A 23,603-nucleotide genomic window follows, 5' to 3' on the forward strand; every position below is an offset into this window, starting at 1 on the left:
GGTGCAGTGCAACTGAACTAAATCCCTGGCCTTTCTATTATTATTGTTGTTGTTGTTGCTTTTACTCATAGCCTTCAAACTGAATTACATCCCCAGTTTTTTTGTGTGTTTTTTTTGGTACCAGGGATTGAATTTGGGACCTTGCACTTGCGAGGCAGGCGCCTGAACCACTGAGCTAAATCCCCGGCCCCCTTTTCCCCTTTTAATTTTTTGTTTTGAAACAGGGCCTTACTAAATCATCCAGCCTGGGCTTGAACCTGCCATCTTCCAGCCTCAGAGTCCCAAAGTGCTGGGATGACAGGTGTGTACCACCATTCCTGGCTTATCTATTTAAACCAGTTTATGTATTTATTTTGAGTCAGGGTCTTGCTATGTGGTCCAGGCTAGCCTTGAACTCACTATATAGCTGAGTCTGGCCTCAGACTCACAGCAATCCTACTGTCTCAGCCTCCCAAGTGCTGGGATTACATAAACCAGTTTAAAGATGAGAAGTCTAAAGCCCCAATGAATATCAAGAGTCTGTTCAAGTATGTTGGGTAGTGGGTTCCACTCAACCTTTCTCTCTCTTTTTTGGTTATCCTGCACATACCTGTAATCCCAGTACTTGGAAGGCTGAGGTAAGGCAGATTGCTGTGAGTTTGAGGCCAGCCTGAGCTATCTAATGAGTTCAAGGCTAGACGGGACTACACAGAAAGACCCTGTATCCCCTTCTCAAAAAAAACCCCCACTTTTTTAAAAAAATAAAAGGGGCTGAGAATATAGCTCAGTGAAAAGGCCTTGGGTTAAATCCCTGATACTACAAAATAACTGAATAAATAAATAGCTAAATAAAATGAAAGGGGTGGATCACATGGGTGGTTTTCTTTTCTTTTTTGTTATTTATTGATTGACTGTGGCACTGGAGATTGAACTTGGGGCCTTTGTACTGAGTATCCCTAGCATTTTGTTTTATTTTATTTTATTTTTTGAGACAGGGTCTTGCAAAGTCACTCAGTTGCCCAGGCTTGCCCTTAAACTAGTGATCCTCCTGCTTCAGCCTCCTGGAATGCTGGGATTTTAGGTGTGCACCACCATGCCTAGCTTTTTCTTTTTAAATTAGTATTATCATTTATGGCGTTAGGGATTGAACCCAGAGCCTGGCTCATGGTAGGCAAGCACTCTACCAATGAGCTACATCCCCAACCCTCATGGGTGGTTTTCAAACTGGATTCCTTAGGGCTCCAGGATGTTTTGGAAATACTATATGTCTGTTTATAGGTCTGTGGGGAGGGGATATGTTGGCAACTGAAGAGGAGACACTGGCCCTACTTGCCTCAGTGAGCAGATCCAATTGTTAGTGTCATTTATAAGGTTCCAAGGAGGACTTTGGTTTCATAAAGGGTTATGCTATTGCAAGAGAGAGAGGGAGAAAGTTATGCTATTTGTTTTTTTGTTTTTGTTTTTGGTACCGGGGATCAAACTCGGGTGCTTGCGCTTGTGCAAGCAGGTGGCGAAACCCCTGAGCTGAATCCCCGGCCCAAGTTATTCTATTTGAAACAAGTTTCAAAACCCCTGGTTAGAGGCCTTCTGTTTACTATGCGCATACACACACACACACACACACACACACACACACACACACACACACTTCACCCAAAGACCTCATCATTCTGCCAACTCTGAGAGAAAGCAATGTGCTCCCCTCATATTGGCAGCCCTGCATCCCCTATTGTCACTCTTCATAGTCCCAGACCTTTTGGGCCATGGGGTCTGGGATCCTTGGTGAACTGGCTTACATCCCTCCCCTGCCAGGCAAAGCCCAGAGCTTGACAGAGCTCACCTGGCCTCAGGGAGGGGCACAGGCTCATCTTGAGGGACCCAGGAAGGCTTTATACTTGCCAACCCTGGAGCCCCAGTAGCCCCACTGTGCCTCCCACTTCCTTACCTGTGTTGATGTACTTCTGTCTATTCTTGGCTGCCTCCTCTGGAACCATACCTGGCACATGGCAGATGCTTCATAAGTACGTGACAGGAGAAGACAGAGAAAGGTCCATGGACGTGATGGTCCATCTGGCTTCCTAGCTGGGTTACACAGGGAAAGCCACTTTCTTAGAGCCTCAGTGTCCTAGTCTGTCATCTTGGCACTGCTCTGTGGTGCTGAAACATCACAAAGGAACATAGTAAAATTGGAACTTGGGCAAGTGCTATGGGTGAGGAATGAGGTGCAGGGCCTTCTCAGAACAGGCTTCCTGGGGGAGGAGACAAAGGAGCTGGTGTGGAAGGAGAGGGCATGAGGACTGTCCAGGGGAATTTTAGGCAGAGGGAATAGAACTGCAAAGCCCCAACCCCTCTTCCCAGGGCAGACCCATACCTTTTCTGATACTGATACTTTACCATCTTGTCATGGTCCTCACTTGGGGCAAACAGGGAGGACTAAAGCTCAGAGGGAGGGTCACTCAGCCAGACCTCACCCAGTTGAGTTCATTCCACCCTCAACACTGACTGCCCCCCGCGAAAGGGGCTGGACAGCTGCAGGGGGAAAGTGTTCTCCACCCCCACTTTCTGGGCCCTGCAGCTGTCCTGGCTGATCCATGTCCTCCTGGGCAGGGAGAGGCAGCACACGCACCAGCTTCCAGATATCTGGGTGGGCCACTGAGCTGGTCTCTTGCCCTAGCAGCCTTGGCTCAGCTCCCTCCCACACATTATTTCTCTTTACAGGTAGCCAGCCCCTTCCCACCAGCACTTCATCTGCCTCACCCAATCCTCACTACACCCAGGGAGGCTGGCACTGTCCCCACCACCTCAGGAAACTGCCCAGGGTCACACAAGAACTTGTGTCCAGGTTTATGTGACCCAAGACTGGGCTAACAGAGCTTCCCTTGCTGGCTGTGGAAGGCTACCTGTTGTTATAACCCTCAGCCTTAGGACAGGTGGCTGCTGCCTTCTGAGAACCTTGCTGCTGTTGGTAGTGCCACAGACCCATCTCTCACCTTTTGGCACCTCCATTTCTCTCCCACTCAGACCACTTCCCATCACTGTCTTCCCTCGGTAGCCTGTTGCATGAGACTGCCCTCTGACTCACAGGCACCAGTGAAAATGACCAGTTGTCCTATTTAGCCATAACTCTAGGTTAGGGGACAATTAATCAAGTGTTTATTGAGCACTCAGTTTGGTCAGAGCATAAGTTAGGGAGTCAAGCTATGTGTTGATTTCTTTTCCTTTTTTTTTTTTTTTTGAGACAGGGTCTTGCTATGTAGTTCAGGGTGGCCTTGAACTTGTGACAATCCCCCTGCCTCCGCTTCCTGAGTGCTGGAAGTACAGGCATATACCACCATGTGCGGTTTTACAATGTGTTAAGTTCTTCATTTGCTGAGATCAGAGACTAGAGAAGAAGGAAGGAAAAGGAGAGAAGGAAAGGGGGCAAGAAGTGAGGGGAGAAGGAAAGAAGGGTGGGTGGGAAAGAGAAAGGGCGAAAGGAGTCCTTTAGGTCAGCCAAATCTAGACCTTGGTTTGGCCCTCACAGCCCAGAAGCAAACTTGGGCTTGATCCTCTGATGAGCCAGCCAGCCGAGAAAGTGGTTAACAGCCTGCACCTCTGTCTCTTCCTCTATCAATAGGGCTGGCTCCACAGCTGACTGCAGAGGGCAGTGGGGCATCAGTGGAAGGCTGAGTGCGTTTGCTCGCCTGGGCCCAGTGTACAGCCTCAGTTACCTGAGCAAGGGAACGTGGTGGGCTCTCTTGAAGCATGAATAGCACTTGCCAGATGGATAAAGGCACCCAGGCAAAGGGAGCCATGTGGGCAAACGTGGGGAACGTAGTGAGGCTGGAGCACTGGTTGTGGCAAGGGAGGGAGGTGTGTGTGGGGGGGTGGCCTTCAGGGTGGCATGGGGAGGTGAAGGCAGAGCCTTACCAGCATGCTGCACATGGGGGCCTAACTCCTGGAACCCGGCTTTCTAGCTGGGTGACCAGGGCAAGCCACATTCCCGGGGGCTCAGTGTCTGCTTCTGTCAGACAGAACATCATAGCACTGCTCTGTCCTGCCAGTGAATTCTGCAGTGGGTACATAAGTCTGGTGCCCAGTTGGCCCTAACAGGTCTGAGCATCCACTGCCTATTTCTCACCTCCCCAGAGGCACCTTCTTTTCCCTATCTCCTCACCTACTAGGGAACTACTTCCATCTCTGGCCTCTCCCTCAGCTCTGTCAGGCCCTGCACACTTCACCAATACCTTGCCACCCTCTGTCATTCTTCTTAGCACCTCCCTAGGAGGCTGTGGTCCCCCAGGGAGCAGATGCTACCTGTGTATCTCCCTCTCTGGACCTGGGCCTGATGCCCAAGGGTGAGCACCTGGGGCCCTGTGCTGATTGGAGGAAGGAGCCCTCTCTCCATGTGATAGGTTTGAGCAAAGGGCCTGGAGTCCCAGAGGAAGAGGAAGAGGAGAGGTCTCTTCTGATAGAAGGCCTGGGAGGTGGCACAGAAGGCCAGCTATGATTGAACAAGGTTTGGCTGAGAGGAGGGTAGCTGACGTGACTAGAAGTCAGCCTTGGTCCTGGAAGCAGTGAAGGTTTTAGAAGACGGCGTAGACCCCAAAGGCAGGACAACTTTTCCATGGAGCCTGGCTACATTAACTGTGTGCTTGTATAGCAATGGCACCCTGATGCTCAGAGCCTCAGCTGGCCACCTGCAAAAAGTGGGTACAATGGAGTTATCTTGAAGGATGGTGGTGAGGTTGCAGGAATATGCTGTAACTAAGTAGTCCTTGGCATTCAGCTTTTCCCAGTCCCACCTTTGCACGTCAAGGTCAAAAGTCTGGATTGTGCTTCCTCAGCTGGCTTGGAATTTTTTCAGGGGAAGGGTCCGTCTTCCTTTGTGGGTCTCAACAGAAGGAAGCAGTTGCCAATAAAATTGTTTTCTTTCTTGGATCTGGGCCTACAAAGGGCAGGCCCTGTGCTCACAGTAGGACCATGAAGTCAGGCCCCTGGTTTCCTAGTCCCCCATGACTCTAGGGACCTGGTAGAGTTTCACAAATGTTTGAGCAGTGTACTGGCACCATGTGGAGGTACAGTAGTCCCCTGCTTTTGAACTGGATATATTCTAATACCCCTAGTGGGTGCTGGAAACTGCACATAATAGTTGATATGATTGACTGAAATGTTGTTAAATGGCACATAACTAAATTTAATTTACAAGTTAGGTCCAGTAAGAGATTAACAGTAATTCATAATGAAATAGAGGAATTATAACAATATACTACAATAAAAGTTATTCAAACTGGGCATGGTGGTGCATGCCCGTAATCTCAGAAGTCTGAGAAGTGAGGCAAGAGGGTCACAAGTTCAACCCCAGCCTTCTGAGTACTGGGATTACAGGTGTGAGCCACCATGCTCAGCTAGAAACTCTTTTTTTTTTTTTTTTCCAGCTAGAAACTCTTAAGGCCTAAATGTTCCTGAAGCTGTCCCCTTCTCTCTACCTCCACTGCCACCTGTGGTCCAAACCACCATGACCTCTTGCTTGGATTATGGCTTCCGAGTAACTTCTGTTCCCTTTCTTATCCCCCTACCCAGCTGCATACCCCATTCTCCAATCAGAGCACTTTCCTTAAAGGTAGCCTTTGGCCATGTCATCCATACTCATGTCCACCAGAGGCCTCTCACAGCACCCAGAGGAAAACTGTCCCCCTAAGTTTTCTACAGGACTCCCATGTCTATCACCTGTATGACTTTATTCAAGCATTTGGCCTTCTGCATGTTGGTTTCTTGCCACATGGGGAAGTTAATAGTAATATGGTTATATTACAGGGTGGTTTTGAGTATTAAAGATGACAGTGTTAAAAGGGGGCCTGGTAGGGCCAGGGATTTAGCTCAGTGGTTCTGCCACCTCCCTCGCAAGCGCAAGGACCCAAATTCGATCCTGGGTACCAGAAAAAAGGGGGGGGGGAGCTGGTACTTAGTAGGTTCCAGTGTTGCCTTTTTTGTTTTGTTTTTTGTTTTTGGTACTGGGAATCGAACTCGGGACCGCTTTCGAGGCAGGTGGCGGAACCACTGAGCTAAATCCCCAGCCCCTGTTTGTTTTGTTTTTTGAGACAAGGTCTCCCTGTGTAGTTCAGACTGACTTTACACTATGTAGTCCAAGCTGGCCTCAAATTCCCAGGAATCTGCCTCAACCTGCTGAGTGCTAGGATTATAGATAGGTGTGCCCCACCACCTGGCTCAATGTCAGCTTTTTTTTTTTTTTTTTTTTGGTACCGGGGATCGAACTCCGGTCCTTGCACTTGCGCAGCAGGCGGCGAAACGGCGAAACCACTGAGTCAAATCCCCGGCCCAGTGTCAGGTATTTTTATTTATGCTGTTTCTTCAGGGAATCTTTCCAGATCTCCCATTGAAAAGTAGGTCTCCATAGTCACCTTTTCATCAGCGATTTTGTTTCATCATAGCACTTAGCAGTACCTGAAATAATTTTGGTTATTCAACTATTTTATACAACCAATATTTATTGTGCACCTACTACGTGCCAGGCACTTCGTACCTGCTATCGGACTGGACGCTCCAGAAAGGCCAGGTCTCTGCCTGTCTGGTTCATCCAGATTCACCCACGCCTCCCCAGCACTGTGACCAGCACAAAGTAAGGGCTCAGCTCAGGTAGGCGCCCCGCCCCCCGCCCCCCTCCCCCCTCCCCTCCCTTCCCCCTCCCCCTCCCCCTCCCGTCCCTCCCCCCTCCCCTCCCCTCCCCTCCCCCTCCCCTCCCCCACTCCAGGAAGTGCGGGGGCTTCAGCTGCCAGGCGGGCCGCGATGCATTCTGGGAAAGCAGCAGCACCAGGTCCAAGATGGCGGCCAGCAGGAGGCTGATGAAGGTAAAAGCCATTCTCCGGCGCCGGTCGGACGGGGGGCGGCGTTCCGGGCCTGGGGCCCCGCAACGGGCCCGGGACTCTTTTGGGCGCCGTCGCCCGGCCTCCCTCCCTATGTGGCCCCTCCGTCCCACCGGGCCGCCTGCGGGCTGAGTGAGCTAACGGGGCCATCTAGGCCGCAGCCTGGGCGGGAGCTGCAGGCCGTGCCGGGGCGCCGCCGGCCCTCCGCCCAGCTCGGGCGTCCGCGTGACTCTCCTGCCGAGGCACGACCAGATTTCCCTTGCCGCGACGCCCGCAGCTCCGGCGGAGGGTCACCGTGAATGCGGGGCTCGGCGGGCAAGAGCCTAGGCCGGCACCGTGGGGAAGGCCCGAGTGCAGAGCCCCGGAACCCCAGACAAGATCCCGCGCCGCGGAGCCGCCCCGCCCTGGACCGGAGGCCCAGCCCGGCCCGGCCCGGGCTGGGGAGGGAAGGAGGAGAAGGCCGGCGGCCAGAGTTAGGTTTGTTTGTTGGTGGGTTGTTTGAAATTGCGCTAAGTCCGAGAAAACTGTCGCCTTGACTCACAGCCGGCAAGTTTTAACTCCAGGAAGGCGTGGGTTCGGCCCCATTCGCGGCTCGGTTCTCCTTCCTCGTCTTCTTCCCCATCCACCACTTAGTCATCTCGATCTCTTTTTTTTTTATTGAAGCACAGTGCCATTTTGGGAGGGTGGTGAGGGTTGGCTTCTGTCGTTCGAATCAAAACAGGCCAAAGTTTATAAAAATAACTTGGTACTCGTACTTTGGATCTTGAATGCACTGTAGTGTCTTCTCACTAATTAGCTCCTTTGGTGAGGAACACAAGCGCTAAATTGACTTAGTTCGTTCACTAGTGGATTTGCTGATGTTTTAGAGAGTCAACCAACATTTGTGAGTCGGCGACCACGTAGTCCGGGTGAGCTGCAACTCGGCTGGAAATAAAGGCACAGAATCAAGTTCGTGGGGGGAGATAAAGAGGTGGGAGGTTCGTGCTAGGTAGAGCCCTACTTGGTAGAACTAGACGTTGAACTTGGGAGTCCAAACCGCTGAGCCCTCCTTTTCTGAGAACATTTCCTTTCTTTTCAGTAAGGACTGGTGAGGACGTTTAACTTTATAAAACTGGAGTGGAAGTAAGCACAAAAGAGCAGTCAGCAAACTTCAGACCCCTCCACATCTTTTCTGCCAGTGACAACACCATTCACTTAGATGAGAGAACTATTATTTATTTCCCTACTCATCAAATGCTGACATCAGTTAAGGCTTGTGGATTTAACTTTAAAGATTTTGTGAGTGCATGCCTTGCTTCCTAATCTCAGAGAAATTACTGAAATCCATCCACCTTTCTCTCAGGTGCCCTCTCCTTCCTTGACTACCCTTCGTGCACTCCAGAGTTCATTTTCTAAAGCAAATATTTAATTCTTTCTCTCGTTAAAAACGTCTATGGTTGGAGTGTCCTCAGCAGCTAATTGTAACCTCTTTGCTTGCAAGAACTTTCTTGGGCTAAAAACAACCTGTTCAGCGTTATCTCCCATCCTTTGGTATCCCACTACTCTTTAAACCTAATCCCAACAGCTACAGTTTTTCCAACATTTACTCTGTAGTTCTGTACTTCATATTCATGATCATGTTTAATCCTCCCTTTGAAGAAGACGTTATCATCCCCATTTTGTGATGACAAACGGGAATGAAGACATTCGATGGCTTGCCCTAGGCTACCCAGCAAGGAAGATGAGTGTGAGCTGTGATCAGTTCTATGTGATGTCAAAGCAAAGCCTCCTGGGCTAGGGATGTGGCTCAGCAGAACAGCGCCTGCCTGGCACGCTCTAGGCCCGGAGTTTGATTCCTGGTACCAGTCAGTCAATCAGTCAGTCAGTCAATCAGTCAAAGCCTCCTGATGGTACTTGTTTGTTATGAGGTCTTCCTTTGCACATTCTGTATGCTTCACCTGAGAAAGGCTCTTCTCCCCACTTCTCCCTTCCAGGCATGTCCTAGGTTCAACTCCAATCCCAGCTACTCTGAGCCTTCAGTCCCATCAGAATGAGTTGTTTCTTCCTTTGTGTGACCATAGCACTTTCTTTGTTTCTCTTTCTTTTTTTCTTTTCTTTTTTTTGGTACCAAGGATCAAACTTGGGACCTTGAGCTTGTGAGGCAGGCAGTGGAAGCCCTGAGCTAAATCCCCGGCCCCTCTTTGTTTCTCCTTGAGCACTGTCAAAATCTGATTTGTGTTACAGACTTGTCTTTCCTTTTTTTTTTTTCTTTTCTTTTTCCTTTTTTTGAGACTGGGTCTCACTGCAAAATTCAGTTTAGGCTGGCTTTGAACTCATGTAGCCCAGGCTGGCCTGGAACTCAAGGCAATCCTCCTGCCTCAGTCTCCCTAGTGCTAGGATCATAGACGTGGCCAGACTTATCTGTCCTACACTTGGTTCTGAGTGCCTTAAAGTTAGGGATCTTGAGCTAATTTATTCTGGGATCCCCCTAGTCTAGCTCAGTTGACCCAGTTTGGAATCCCCAGACACTGGAGTCTGAGAGGGGATTTATGGTTTTTACATTATTTGTTTTCAAAAAAGTGGAGCTCAGAAAAAAATATAACATTAACTGAGTACTTACTAAATATACAAGGTTATTTACCTGAGTTCTTTTTTTATGTTTTCAGAGTCAAAGTTAATGTACTGTCATATTATTATTTTTATATTGTTATTTTATTTTTATTTTTATTATTTATTTATTTATTTATTTATTTATTGGTACCGGGGATCGAACTCCGGTCCTTAACGCTTTCGAGGAAGGTGGCAGAACCACTGAGCTAAATCCCCGGCCCTATTTTATTTTTAGAAATGAGGCAACTGTGAGGTTTAGGTAGATTGAGAGAGTTACCTACAGTGAAATAGTACTGTGGTAGGAAGAGATGAGGCACTAAATCTCTCTGGCTCCAAGACCCAAATTCCATGTCACTTGTCACATTGCCTCTGTTTCTTACTTCAAGGCTGTAGAGGAGTGTGTTCAGTTTCTTCAGTTGAGGATGAAAATTCAGTTTGGTAGGAGACTTCTGGCTATATGCTGACCGTGGCTTTAATAATCAGTCTTCAAATTTAGTTTAAAATAAAGAAAACTTAATGATGCAGTTTGATCAACAGAGTGTTTCAATGCTTGAGATGGAAATAAAAGATTTTTTTCTTTTTTTGGAGGGTTTGAGACAGGGTCTTTATGTAGGTCAGGCTCACTGTAGTCCTCTTGCCTCAGTCTACCAAATGCTGGGATTGTGGGTGTGCACCACTACGCTTAGCAGAAAAGGGATTTTTTTTTTTTTGGTACCGGGGATCAAACTCAGGTCCTTGTGCTTGCAAGGGAAAAGGGATTTTCAATAGTGAAAAGTTGGAGTTTAGTGCCTATAACAGTGCCTCAGGCAGAACAAACATGTTAAATGATCAAATTAATTACTTTTTTCTTTTTGAGACAGGGCATCACTATGTACCTTAGACTGGCCTTGAACTCACTGTGTAGCCCCAGTTAGCTGTGACTCCAGCCTCAGCCTCAAGTGCTAGGATTACAGGAATGCATGCTCCACCACACTCAACTCATTTACATTTTGAATAACTTTAGATTTCCTCATAAAATCTTTTCCAGAACACTTGGTATAACTGATTTCTTTTAGCCGGGTGTGGTGCCACACATGCCTGTAGTCCCAGGACTCAGGAGACTGAGGCAGGAGGATTGCAATGAGTTGGAGGCCAGTGGGGGCTACACAGTGAGCTCAAGGCCATCCTGGACTACATGATGGAGAACCTGTCTCAAAAAACAAACAAACAAACAAAAAAAAATTCTTTGTAATAACAGACTGTCTGCAGATAGTGTAAAATGCAATAGTAAAAGTAGAGTGATTTGCATATATCAGATTGAGAAGTTATTTTAGGCATAATTTCAAAAAGCATTAGCCAGAAAGATTTTTTTTCAGAACCCCTTTTAAGAATCACAGTGTTAATAAAACATTTAATACATTTTAAAGCAGCTAATTCAGCACTGATAATAACACCCATTGCTTCAGCCAGGACAGGAAAATAGCTACAAAGCCAAAAACAAAACCTGGCTTAGGGAAGTCAATTGCTCTCTTCATTTCTTTGAGCCTCACACTACACACAGCTTCCCTAGGGGCTCTCCAATTGAGCAGCTTCCCAGAAGGGCTTTTCTCAAAGGGGAAATTCAGATTTAAAGGGAAGGAACATTTTATTAGTTATTGTGGCATAACTGTTGAGATAAGGAATTGAGATCTCTATATCCTTTTAATGCTATTTAAGTAATTTTCACCCAGAACTCCATGTTGGTGTGCTTTCTCGGTCCATAAGCACATGTGAGTAGGAGTTGTTTAATAACAGTTTGGTCCTTGCGGTTTATTGTTTCCAGCAATGAACTAGCCCCCCCCCCCCATGAGGGATCAAACTCAGGACTTTGTGCTTGGGAGATGGGTGCGGTGCTACTGAGCTAAATCCCCAGCCCTTAGCTTGCTCTTGAGAAGTACAGGGTTTTGTTTTGTTTTGTTTTTTGGTACTGGGGATCCAACTCAGGTCCTTGCGCTTTTGAGGCAGGCGGCAGAACCACTGAACTAAATCCCCAGCCTGTTTTGTTTTTTGAGACAGGGTTTCACTATGTAGTTCAGACTGCCCTTGAACTCACTCTGTAGCCCAGGTTGGCCTCAAACTCGCATCGATCCTCCCGCCTCAGCCTCCCAAATGCTGGGATTACAGGTTTATGCCACCATATCTGGCTCTAGTACAAGGCTTATATTCCCCCCAGGTTGGGTAATTAATGCTATAGAGCAGTGACTGTGTCTGGTAGTTGTGTTAGGAGGTAAAGGAAGAGATGGCCACAATGTCTCTAGTTCTGTCTCTTCAGGAGGTTGAGGCAGAATTGTTTGAGCTCAGGCATTCAAGGCCAATCTGGGCAACATAGTGAGTCCCCATCTCAGAAAAAGGAAGAGGGAGTTTTATATGTGATACCATGCCAGTAAAATTGGTCTGAATACTTAACCAGGGATGATGGTACACGCCTGTAATCCCAGTACTCTGGGAGGCTGAGACGGGAGGATTCAAAGTTCAAGCCCAGTTTGAGCAATTTAGTGAGATCCTGTCTCCAAAAAAAAAAAGGGCTGGACATGTAGCTCAGTGGGAAGGTCTTGGGCTCAGTCCCCAGTTCTGGGAGGGAGGAATGGTTTGTTTTGGTTTGGTTTTTTTGGTACTGGGGATTGAACTCAGGTCCTTGCGCTTTTGAGGCAGGTGGTAGAACCACTGAGCTAAATCCCCGGCCAGGAGTGGTTTTTTTGAGGCGATACAAACAATTTTCTCAATTTCCCAAACCTCAAATCCATTCCCAAAACAGTTTCAGGCAGAGTGTGTGTGTGTGTGTGTGTGTGTGTGTGTGTGTGTGTGTGTGTGTGTGTGTGTGTCTGTCTGTCTGTCGTGGAGGTTAAAGCCAGGGCCTTTTCCCTAACAACATTCGCGAGCCTCTTTTCTGTTTTTTGTTTTGAGACAGGGTCTCTGTTAGTCATTAAGTTGCCCAGGCAAGGTTCAAACTTTGGATTCTCCTGATTTACCCTCTCAGAATACTGGAATTACAGGTGTGCACCACCATCCCTGGCTCATTTGTTTCTTTTATCCTAAAGTTATGCTTTCCAGTAAGTTGGGAATAATTCAGTGTTAATAGATTTTTTTTTTCACTGGTACTAAGGATTGAACCCAGGGCCTTTAAAAAATTTATTTTGAGACAATGTCTCACTAAAATTTGCCCAGGCTAAGTTGAACTTTAATCTTCCCACCACATGTAAATATTTTTCTTTTCTTTTTTTAAAAATTTGTTTTTGGTTTTTTGAGACAGGGTCTCACTATGTGGTTCATGCTGGCCTTGAACTTACTATGTGGCCCAGACTCAAACTTGTGGTGCTCCTCCTGCCTCAGGCTCCCAAGTGCTGGGATTCAGGCATGTGCCACCATGCCCAGGTAAATTTTTTTTATCAAAAGAGAATTGGAGGGGCCGAGGATTTAGCTCAGTGGTTCTACCACCTGCATCGAAGTTTGAGGTCTGAGGGAGGGAGAGAATTGGATATTCCGGTAATCCCAGCACTCGAGAGGCCAAGGCAGAAGGATCACCAAGTTTGAGGCGAGCCTGCCCTATGTAGTGAGTTCAAGGCCAGGCTGAACTATACATAGTGTGATCCTGTTTCAAACCCCCTCCCCACCAAAAAAAGAATTGATGCAGGTTCTAGGAAAGAGAATATAATATACTTAATTATTGCAACATTTGAGGCACCTCTTTAAGGTATATTCTAAACAAAAACAATATAGTAGAGCTTTTCCTAACCTTGTTTGAACTCTAAGAAACACCTGTTAGCTGGCATGGGTGGTGCACACCTGTAATCCCAGCACTGAGGCAGCTGAGGCAGAAAGATGGCTGTGAATTCCAGGCTAGCCAAGGCTACATAGTGAATTCAAGGCCAGCTTGGACTACATAGTGAGATCCTCAAAAGGTCACACACACACACACACACACACGTGCACACGTGCAGAAAAGACGCCGTTAACCAGGTATGGTGCTGGCATATCCTTGTAGTTCCAGCTTCTCAGGAGGCTGAGGCAGGAGGATTGCAAGTTCAAGGCCACCCTGGGCAACACAGTAAGAACCTATCTGAAACATCAGAAGTGTTGGTGACACCTGTTTAAAGGGAGGAGGGGTCTGTTGATTAATTGTTATTAGATTAGGTCACTTGAAAGTATTCTAATTTGCTAGGTTGCCCAGGCTGGGCTTAAACTTTTTTTTTTTTTGTACTGGGAATCGAACTCGGGTCCTTGTGCTTCCGAGGCAGGCGGCGGAACCACTGAGCTAAATCCCCAGCCCTGGCACTTGAAAATATTTTTATGCTTTTGAGAAGTATCACTAGAGGGCTAGGAATATATAGCTCAGTAGTAAAATGCTTAGCAGGCACTAGGCCCTCGGTTCATTCTCCAGCACCAAAAAAATAAAAAAAGAGAGGAGTACCATTAAGTGTTCAAGACACATCCATTTTCTTTGCTACAACAGGAATTAAAGCTTAGAAAACTACAGAGGCATACCCCTGAGCCTAGTCTTTGTTTGTTTGTTTGGGGTTTTTTTGTTTGTTCTTTGAGACAGGGTCTCCCCATGTAGTTCCAACTGGCCTTGAACTCACTATGTAGCCCAGACTGGCTCAAACTTGTGATCCTTCTGCCTCAGTCTCCCAAATTCTGGAATTACAGGTGTGTGCCACCATTCCTGTCCCACATGCCCAACTCTGAGCCCAGACTTATGTCCAAAAACATCAAGACTTTTCTATACAGTGGTGCATAGACCTGAAGTCTGAGGTCATCTTGTGATTCTCCCTCTGACTCCTCACTTCTGTCTTCATTTACTTAGTTAATGATCTACATGTAATCTCTGTATTCCAGGGGAAACCCTCAGGGAGCCCCCAGGACCCTTCTTCCCATCGCTAGCCAGCTGCCAGATTCTGCTGAACTATGCCATCCATCTCTGTCCTCTGCCCATCTTCCCATCTCTTCTGCCGCTGACTTAGTTCAGGCCATTCCCATCTGTGATAGGCCACCTGCATCAAATTCCTAACCAGTCAGCCTATCCTCTGACCCACGTTATTCCTGCCCAACAGTGTCCTGGAGTAGTGTGTGGTATGTGGAGCTTGCAAGGAATGCACATGCCCAGGCCCTGTGCCCAGAGGATGGGACTGAATGCAGTAGGGCAGGGTGAGGCTGGGACTCTGGGTTAGCAATTCCAGAGACCTTAGTATGTTCTCTCAAGGCCTGATCTCCCCAGCCTCATCTCTCTATTTGCCTGTAGAATCCCCTAGATAGTGCATGCTTTGTTTACTCTAGATTATTTATTTATTTTCAAGAGCTGAATTTGAATCTAGGGCTGTGTGCATATTAGGCAAGCACTTGACCGCTGAGCTACATCCCCAGCCGCATTGAGTACCAAATTTGACAAGTTTCAAAGGAGTATGATACCAGTTACGACTGTACCAAGATACTTATAGATATTGGGAGTGAGCAAGAGATGTTCCAAATGAAGAGACTAGACTGGTAGGAAGGAATGATAGGGAAGGTGGTTTGGGGCCATATGCTGGTGGACCGGCCTGGGTGTGAGACCTTACTCTTTTCTTAGTCCTTTCTTGCCTTTGGAAGTACCTGGTATCTTGTATCATGGGTGAAAGAATTACAGAGACAGCCATATACAAGTTTCTTTGTTTAGACTTTTTTTTTTTGGTACCAGGGATTGAACTCAGGCCCTTGCACTTGTGGAACCACTGAGCTAAATCCTCAGCCTTTGTTTAGAAATGTTTACTTTTTGGTTGTTGTTTTCTTTTTTTTTTTTTGCTTAAACTCTTTTATTGGTACATTTTAGGTATACGATATGTTTACATTTATCATTGGGTGCTTGTACCTGTACGTGATTTATCTTGGTTCTTATTTTTTCTGCATTACCTGTGCACCGTTCACCCCTTCACCCTTCCCTATTTACATAGACTTCGTTTCCATTTTTTTTTTTCTTTTCTCATAATTTTTCCTTTCCATTCTTTCCTTTCCCCATCTCCTCCCACCACCCCTACCCATTTGGACCTTTTCCTATTTCAGAGTATCAATTCTTAGTTTTGGTTGTTATTTTTGTTTTTGATACTGAAGATTGAACCCCTGGTCCTTAGAACTATGTCCTCAGTCGTCCTCCCTCACTTTTCTTGCCAGTCCTGGGTTTGATCCCAGCTGCTTTGCCCTGAGCTACATCCCCAGTCCTTTTTTATTACGGTGATACCTCGGTCGTCAAACTCAGTTCATTACAAATTTGTGTTTGAACACTGAAAAGTTTGAGAACTGAACATATTTTTCCCATAAGAAATAATGGAAAATGAAATAATTGGTTCTGAGGCCCCAAAATTACACTTTATAAATTTATTTTGCCAAGACTTTAACAGATTTCACAATGATCTCTTTCTTTAACTCTCGTTCTCACAGTTTTCCTCTTAGCTTTATTGCAGGTATCACTAACTTTCTTTGGAGCCATGGTTATGATACTTTATATAAAGAACACCCCGAAAAAGCACAATGATGAATATTTTAACACATAACACAAGGACTACATATTGTCTGGGCGAGAGTGGCAGACATGGACTGGAGCATCACCCCATTGTATCTGCAGCGAGATGTGATGTGTGATTGACTCTTGGCCCTTACAGGTTTTTTCAAGTCACATTTTTGGTTGACTATCAAGCAAAGTTAAAACACTGAATAGATACCCCCCCAGACGCACCAGGTATTGAACTCAGGATCTTGCACTTGTGAGCAGGTGCAGCACCATTGAGCTAAATCGCTGGCCCTCCAAGCAGATTTTTTTCAAACTTTGCTGTTTGAGTAGTGGAAAGTTTGAGCTTGGGGCCATTCAACAACTGAGGTATCACAGTGTTTTGAGCCAGCATCTTGCCAGATGAGCTCAAAATTGGGATCCCCTTGTCTCCAGCATCCCGAGTGTTAGCATTACAGGCATGTACCACCACGTTCAGTTTTCAAACGTTTATTTTGGGGGCTGGACATGGTGGCGCAGGCCTGTAATACCAGCACTCAGGAGGCTGAGGCAAGAGGATTGCCAAGGGCTTGAGGCCAGACTGGGCTACCTAATGAGTTCAGCATAGTAAGACTGCCTCAAAAAAGTAGTTCACTTTCTTAACAAAATTGAGAAGCTCTTGAACTCAAAATGTGTCTACTCAATAGAATCTCCCCGAGTATTTTCCCTTCCTGTCCTGAGTATATGTCCACTTCAGTGACTGCTAGCACTCTGTCCAAAGATGTGGACAGGTATTATGGAAGCCTTGGAGAAGGTGCTGCACTGGGGGTGGGGAAGGATGTGAAGGGCAGACCCATCCCACACATACTAGGGATTGAACCCAGGGCCTCTGTACTGAGCTACATCTCCAGCCAGCCTGCCTGCCTGCCTGCCTGTCTTCTTGTTTTTCTTCCTTTCCTTCTTTTCCTTCCTTCCTCCCTTCCTTCTAAAAGAAAATTTCTTTTAATGGTTTATTGGTCCATTTTAAGTTGAGGTAAAGAAACTTTACCAGTTTACAAGCTAACAGTTTATCAAGCAATATTATTTTTCATTTTGAGACAAGGTCTAGCTCAGTCACTAAGTTGCCTAGGCTGAGTTGGAATTTGCAGTCTGTCCTCAGCCTCCTGGAGTATGGGCATTACAGGTGTGCATCATCACCCCTGGCTTGAAGACAACACTTGAATAAATTGTTGCCATCACAGAAATAATACTGTTGCCTTTTGTCTACTCTCAGCCTTGACACAGAAAATTGATTCTGGTGGCTGTTCATTCTCTCTTCCTGGCCTGTCACACTCTCTCTCTCCCTCTCCCTGTTTTCTTTTTTTTTTGGTGTTGTTTTTTTTTTTTTTTTTTTTTTTTTGAGACAGGGTCTCACTTTGTAATCAGGCTGGTCCTGAACTCACTGTATAGCCCAGTCTTGCCTCAGTGCTGGGATCACAGGCATGCACCACCACACCCACCCGTTTTCATTTTTAGTGCTGGGGATTGAACCCAGAGCCTTGTGCATGCTAGGCAAACTCTGCCACTGAAGTATATCCCTGCCCCACTTCAATTTTTAGGGTTTATGGATCTGTGTTGATTGTAGTTTTCTTTCCTTTATTTTTATAGATATTGCCTCCACTTTCTTAGCATAGTTCACCAGCAGGGTAAAGTTCTCATGGCCCAGGCTCCATGTCTTTCTGAGAGGGATACCACCTAACTCAGTGTTGTGGGTGGAAGAGAAAGTGTAATCCAGAAGTTGAACAGGTTGTGAACCCTTTCTGAGGTGATTTGTGTGTGCTTCACTCTGTGTACCTCTTGTTATGAAGACTCAGCGCATGGAAACCTCAGCTTATAGCAGGAGTCACCATGTGTATGGTATTTTTGGTGTGTGTCGGATTTGTGTGTATGTGTTTGAGACAAGTCTCACTGTAGAGTCCAGGCCATCCTTGACCTTGCTCTGTAGCCCAGGCTAGCCTTGAACCCACGGTCCTGTCTCCTGAGTACTGGGATTACAGGTAGGTGCCTGACTGTGTTGTGTTGTTTTGGCAGTGCTGAGGATCAAAACCAGATTTGTGTGTGATAGGCAAGCATTCTACCACAGAGTTATGCTCCCAGCCTCCATCTGTTTTACATAGGCAGGTCCTATTCTGCTCATCCTGCTTTATGTTTTTGTCTCTTTCTGTTATAGTCAAATTTGAAGAGGCAGGTATCGTGGCCCTCAAGGAACTCTCTCTAGTGGAGGACGCTGGACTCTGGAGTGTGTAACGTGGGTCAAGAACGCCAGGCACACCCAGGTTCAGATGGAGACAAACACATTCCAGGAGTGAGGCCTGTGAAAAACCACCTGTGTCTGGAGCTGGCTTAAAATCCTACCTACTGGGGCCTTGGCATTGGTTGTCCAGGGATCTGTAGGCAGTGCCTCCTTTTAAGCCTGTGCTGAGAGCTGTCTTTAATCATGACTTTTACCTACTAAGGAGTGACCCACCTGCTTAGAAGCAATGTGCTGTGGTAGAGTAACAGGGACCTGAGTTTAAATGTTAATGTATTTCTGCCTTCGAATCATTTGCGTTGTTACTTTGAGCTTCAATGTCATGATTTCTGCAGAAGATAATGAGATGATATCAGAGTTATGGTAATAGTTCTACATATTAGTTGTAATGATAGGTAAGTGTAAGATAGCTAACATATCACTGACCTATGGAAGGGGTGATGTGTTGACATGAGTCCTCCCTTTGATGAATATTAATTGAAATGAGAATCATATTCAAGGAGTCTAAAGCCTTATGTTTAGATTTGCAGTGTATCAGATACATTAAAGTCATAACTTTTTTTTTGAAATTAAAGTCATAACTTAATGTCATTGGTAGTGGTTGTGTTGTAAAGCTTGAAAAGTTTACATTTCTTCTACAGTTAGTCACTTTAATAGAGTCACACAAGGAGAGGGCTGCTGTTTCAGATTATTAATAGGCTATCATTTGTGTAGCTGGTATTTCATAGCGGCATTATACTTAGATTATTTTTTTTACTTTTGGTTTTTTGAGACAGGGTCTCACTAGGTAGTTCAGGCTGGCCTTGAACTCACTATGTAGCACAGGCTGGCCTCAAACTTGCAGCAGTCCTCCTGCTTCAGCCTCCCAAGTGCTGGGATTACAGGTGTCCACTACCATGCCTGGTGCTTGTACTTAGATTTAAGGCATGTTTGTATAACTTTTTGTAGATGTAGGCTCTATCTGTTAGATTTTCTTTTGGCTAGACAGGAGGAGCCTAGAAACATTCTTTGTACATCAGACACTGGCTAGCTGTAGAGGGCTGGAGAAAATGTTCATGTTTTTGTCACTGTAAATATTGGGAAGTGATATTCAGGAGCAAACGTAGTCTTCCTAGGATCCCACACAGGAAACAGAAACGCTAGCTTTGCCCATTCCTGATCCATGTGTTAATCCTTCCAACTCACTGGTTTGGGTGACTGAGTTGTTTGTGAAAGAGCAATCTTGGCCCTAGTTCTGGGCTTGTTTCTTGAGAGTTCTGTGACTTGGGCTTCTCTGAGCCTTGGCTTTACCTCTCTAAGTGGGGGCAGTATGCCTTAGTTTCTGTCTCGGGTGTGGTAAGGCTCTGATCATATCCCGTGTGCTATGAATTATAAACAATGTAAAATGACTTCCACTTCTTAGGCTTCTTATGCTCTACTCTAGCATCTGTTTCTGGCCTTTGTTGGAATTTCTCTTTTAGGGTACTGGATATTGAACCCAGAGGCACTTAATCACTGAGCTACATCCCCAGCCCTTTCTGGTTTTTTATTTTAGAAAAATTCTCACTAAGTTACCCTGATTAGGGTTGAACTTGTGATCCTGCTGCCTTATCCTCTCTAGTAGCTGGAATTGTACGCGTACAATACCATGCCTGGCTTTGTAGAAATTTGAAGCAGGTGATACCCTAGGCCAGTGATGGCGAACTTTTTGAGCTTTCAATGACACAAACAGGCCGCTGTGGCACACATGCCATAGGTTCGCCGCCACTGCTCTAGTCTGAGGCCCTTGAGAGGAGTGTGGTATAGATGTGCGTTGTCTGTTAGCAAGACCCCTGCCTTGTGTTTCAGGTTCTTTTTGAAGGCTTTGTGCTAACAACCACAAACATCCTCAGTTTCTAATTTAAGACTACCTGAGTTCTGGCCATAGGCTGCAAATGCCATATCATATCTGTATCATGATACATAGTCACATACATTTTTTTTTTACTGTCTTAGATTTTTAAGAAGTAAATACAATTATGGAAGGGAATGAAACAAACGATGAATGTCTACTAGGTATGCTAAGTATTAAGTCTAGATAAAGTTCCCTGTAAATCTTCTTGGAGCTCTATAAAGCATTAATACCATTTTTCAGTTAGGGTTAGGACAGTAGACTAGAGCTGATGTGAAGGGAAAGGTGGGGTTTGGAGCTTAGGCCTCTGACTCCAGTTTTGCAGCTGTTGAAACAACCATTTGCCAAAACATGTCTGTATATAAGATACAAAATTAATATTGAAGAAAAAATTGTTGACGGCCGGAATACTCTGATTTTATTACCTGTAGAAATCTGTAGAATAGATAACAATAAAAAAGTAACATAAGCCACATTAAACATGCTCTTTGTTTCTTTTTCCTTTTATTATTTTTTCCTTCAGTGTTGGGGTTACAACCCAGGGCCCTGTACATACTAAGCATGCACTTTACCACTGAGGTAATCTCCCCCACTCCCAAGCCAGCATTCACTTTTTGTTTAACTTATTTTTAAATTTATTTAGTTTTTGAGACAGGATCTGTTTTGTAGTTCAGGCTGGTCTTGAACTGATTATGTAGCTCAGGCTGGGCGCGAACTCGCAATCCTCCTGTCTCAGCCTCCTGAGTGCTGGGATTGTAGTTTTGTAGCACCATACCTGGTGTGGGTTCACTTTTTACAAAGCAATTCCGACCAACTATGGGTCTGTATGACCTCATACTTGTTTCAGTCAAAGGGACTTTTTTTCATTGCTTTTATGTGCCCATCTCAGTAGAGGGTTTTAGTATTTTAGGAGCTCATTTCTAGCAGTGGAAATGACAGGGCCTTACTTTGCTGAGATTACAGTTGTGCATCCACGGTGCTTCGTGAGCAGGGATGCACATCACAGTCACCTTTGAGCACTATATTCTCTAGTTATGGGTACCCAGCCCACTTTGCAGTTTGATGCAGAAGGTCCCATGTGACTATCCTCCTTTCTCTCTGCCCTGTCTCTCTGCATGTATTGAAGGCTTACCCATACACCCTGATTGAGTGACCTGGATCTGATGGTAATGGCTCTCCAAGGTTAGTAAACACTCTAGCCAAGCTTATTTCCTGGCAGCTTTCCTAATACTGTAAGTGATTTCTTCCCTCCATCTCCCTGCATACGTGTTTCCCACACCTGGACATCTGGTCTTTTCTCACTAGTAGTTCAGTTTTTCCATTTGTTTGTTTTTTGGGACCAGATCTTGTTATGTAGTTCAGACTGGCCTTGAACTCGTTATGTAGCCCAGGGTGGCCTCTCAACAATCCTCCTGTCTCGCCTCACTGAGTGCTGGGATTATAGACATGTACCAGGACAGTGAGCTCCTCTGTTCTTGAAGGCTCACCAGAGCCTCTTCCACATAGCTGTTCCTCGTGGAATCTGCTGGGCTTCCCCTACTCTGTCCTGAATGTGCCTAGATTTGCATTTGTCTGCTTTTGACTCACTTCAACTCAAGAAGGGGAATTAGCTTTATTTTTGCAAGGTTCCTTTAGGGACAAAATGTGCCTTTCTCCATTTTAACAAATATAAAATGATGTGGTGGTATTGGATGTAGTTTATACAGTATGAGCAGTCTTGCATTAAGACTTACTGATCCTAGTATTGGTTTAATATCTGAGAGGCCCTGACTTGCCCCACCAGTTATTCTGTGTAATCTGTTCACCTGACCCTGTGGCATTGGCTTTGGAGGGCATTTAAAAGGGCATCAAGTACAGTTCTGCTTGGCACAAGTGGTGTCCTCCTGACAGTTCTGGCCAGTGGTAGTTCAGTGTCCTCCACCCATCAGAGTGTCTTGAGTGAGGTGACAACTCGCTACTCTCTCTGCTCATCGGGGAGTTGGGCCACATGGAAGTGGCCAGCTGGAACTACATAGTGAGATCCAGTCTCAAGCTATAATATTCTGGAACTGAGCCATAATCCACCTGAGATTACAGTTATTGCCCCTGATTCTTTTTTCTTACCTCATGTGGAAAGTTGAGTGGTTCTCCACCCCACCCCCATCCCCCGGCCTTTTGATAGTACTGAGGATGGAACCGAAGGCCTTGCATATACCAGGCAAGCATTCTACCACTAAGCTACAGTCCTAGTTCTTATTTATTTATTTTTCGGTGCCGGGGATCAAACTCCGCTGCACGTGCAAGGCAGGCGCAGTGCCACTGAGCTAAATCCCTGGCCCTCTTATTTTATTTTTAAACTTTATTTATTTTTGTGGTACTGGGAATTGAACCCAGGGTCTCACGCATGCTAGGCAAACACTCTGCTATGCCCCAGAGCGATTGTTTTGTTTGTTTGTTTGTTTGCTTGCCTTTTGAGAGAGGGTCTCACTATGTAGTTCAGGCTGGCCTTGAACTCTCAGCAATCCCCCTGCCTCAGCCTCCCAAGTGCTGGGATTACAGGTGTGTGTCACCATGCCTGGCAAGCCCTTTTTATTTTTTTTGTTTTGTTTTAAATTTTTAGATTGTCTCCCACTAAGTTGCTCAGGCTGGCCGCAAAATCACAAGGCATTGATATTCTGCATGCTGCTCACTTGGGCTGCACCAAGTGATCTTAGTTGGGATTGTTGGGTGGTAGAGTTCCTGCATATTTTAGGAAAGGAAAGAATCATCTAGTGCTTTTAGATCCCTGCAGGTAGTCATTGTGTCCTGCACCAAAGCCCCCCCGGGATTGAACCCAGGGACTTTGCCTTGAGCTGTATCCCCAGGCTTTAATTTTTAAATTTTGGGACAGATTCTCACTAAGTTGCCCAGGCTGAACTTGTAATCCTTCTCCCTCTGCCTCCCAGAATGATGGGATTATAAAGGGGTGTTTTGCCATGCTTGGCTGCAAAAAAAAAGAAAACACTTTGTGGACTGCTTACCAGAATGCAAGTGCATAGTCTGAGTTAGGTGGTGAGTACTGGCTGTGCATGACAGCCTCCTACTCTGACAGCTCCTCTCAGGAGCTTCTCAGTGGGCTTCTGCTGGGTGCCAGGGCCCTACTCTTAGGTAAGGATCCTTTTCTATCACATCACTTTTGCCCTACGGTCAGCATATAGACATCAAGTTCTCCAGGTTGGAGTTTGGGGAACATGCTTTCCTCATACTTTTCCTCCCAGTATTGAAGATTGAGCACAGCACTCTACCAGTGAGCTACTTCCACCCATTTATAATAAAAAGCTTGGGCCGGGGATTTAGCTCAGTGGAACTGTATCTGCCTTGCAAGCGCGAGGTCCTGAGTTCTATCTTGGTACCACAAAAAACAAAAAAAAACTTTTATTTTAAAATTTTGAGATAAGATCTTATTAAGTTGCCCAGGTTGTCCTCAGACTTGTGATTCTCCTACCTCAGACTTGTGATTCTTCTGCCTTCTCTCCCGAGTAGCTAGAATTACAGGCATGTGCCACTGCACCTGGGTTCTCTTCT

General features: G+C 45.9%; 1 protein-coding gene across 5 annotated transcripts in view; it reads left to right on the top strand.

Annotated features, from left to right (window-relative positions):
• Positions 1-6,717: 6,717 nt before the first annotated feature.
• Ube2l3 (ubiquitin conjugating enzyme E2 L3) overlaps positions 6,718-23,603 on the top strand; it is a 53,310-nt gene continuing 36,424 nt past the window's right edge. The window contains exons 1-2 of one of the 5 annotated variants that reach the window (XR_015446279.1): positions 6,740-6,827; positions 7,120-7,314. Coding sequence is in view for 3 of the 5 variants with exons in the window: in XM_087198344.1 (XP_087054470.1) it covers positions 6,801-6,827; positions 7,120-7,314 (222 nt within the window). In the remaining 2 variants the exon portion in view is untranslated. Of the gene's footprint in view, positions 6,828-7,119; positions 7,315-23,603 lie in introns of all 5 variants that reach the window. The other 4 variants (XM_087198344.1, XM_004843307.4, XM_087198345.1 and 1 more) reach the window with 4 other exon arrangements.

The sequence above is a fragment of the Heterocephalus glaber genome, unplaced genomic scaffold (assembly GCF_053883595.1).
Source record: "Heterocephalus glaber isolate CG9 unplaced genomic scaffold, H.glaber_assembly_v1.0 deba00001687, whole genome shotgun sequence".
NCBI lineage: Eukaryota > Metazoa > Chordata > Mammalia > Rodentia > Bathyergidae > Heterocephalus > Heterocephalus glaber.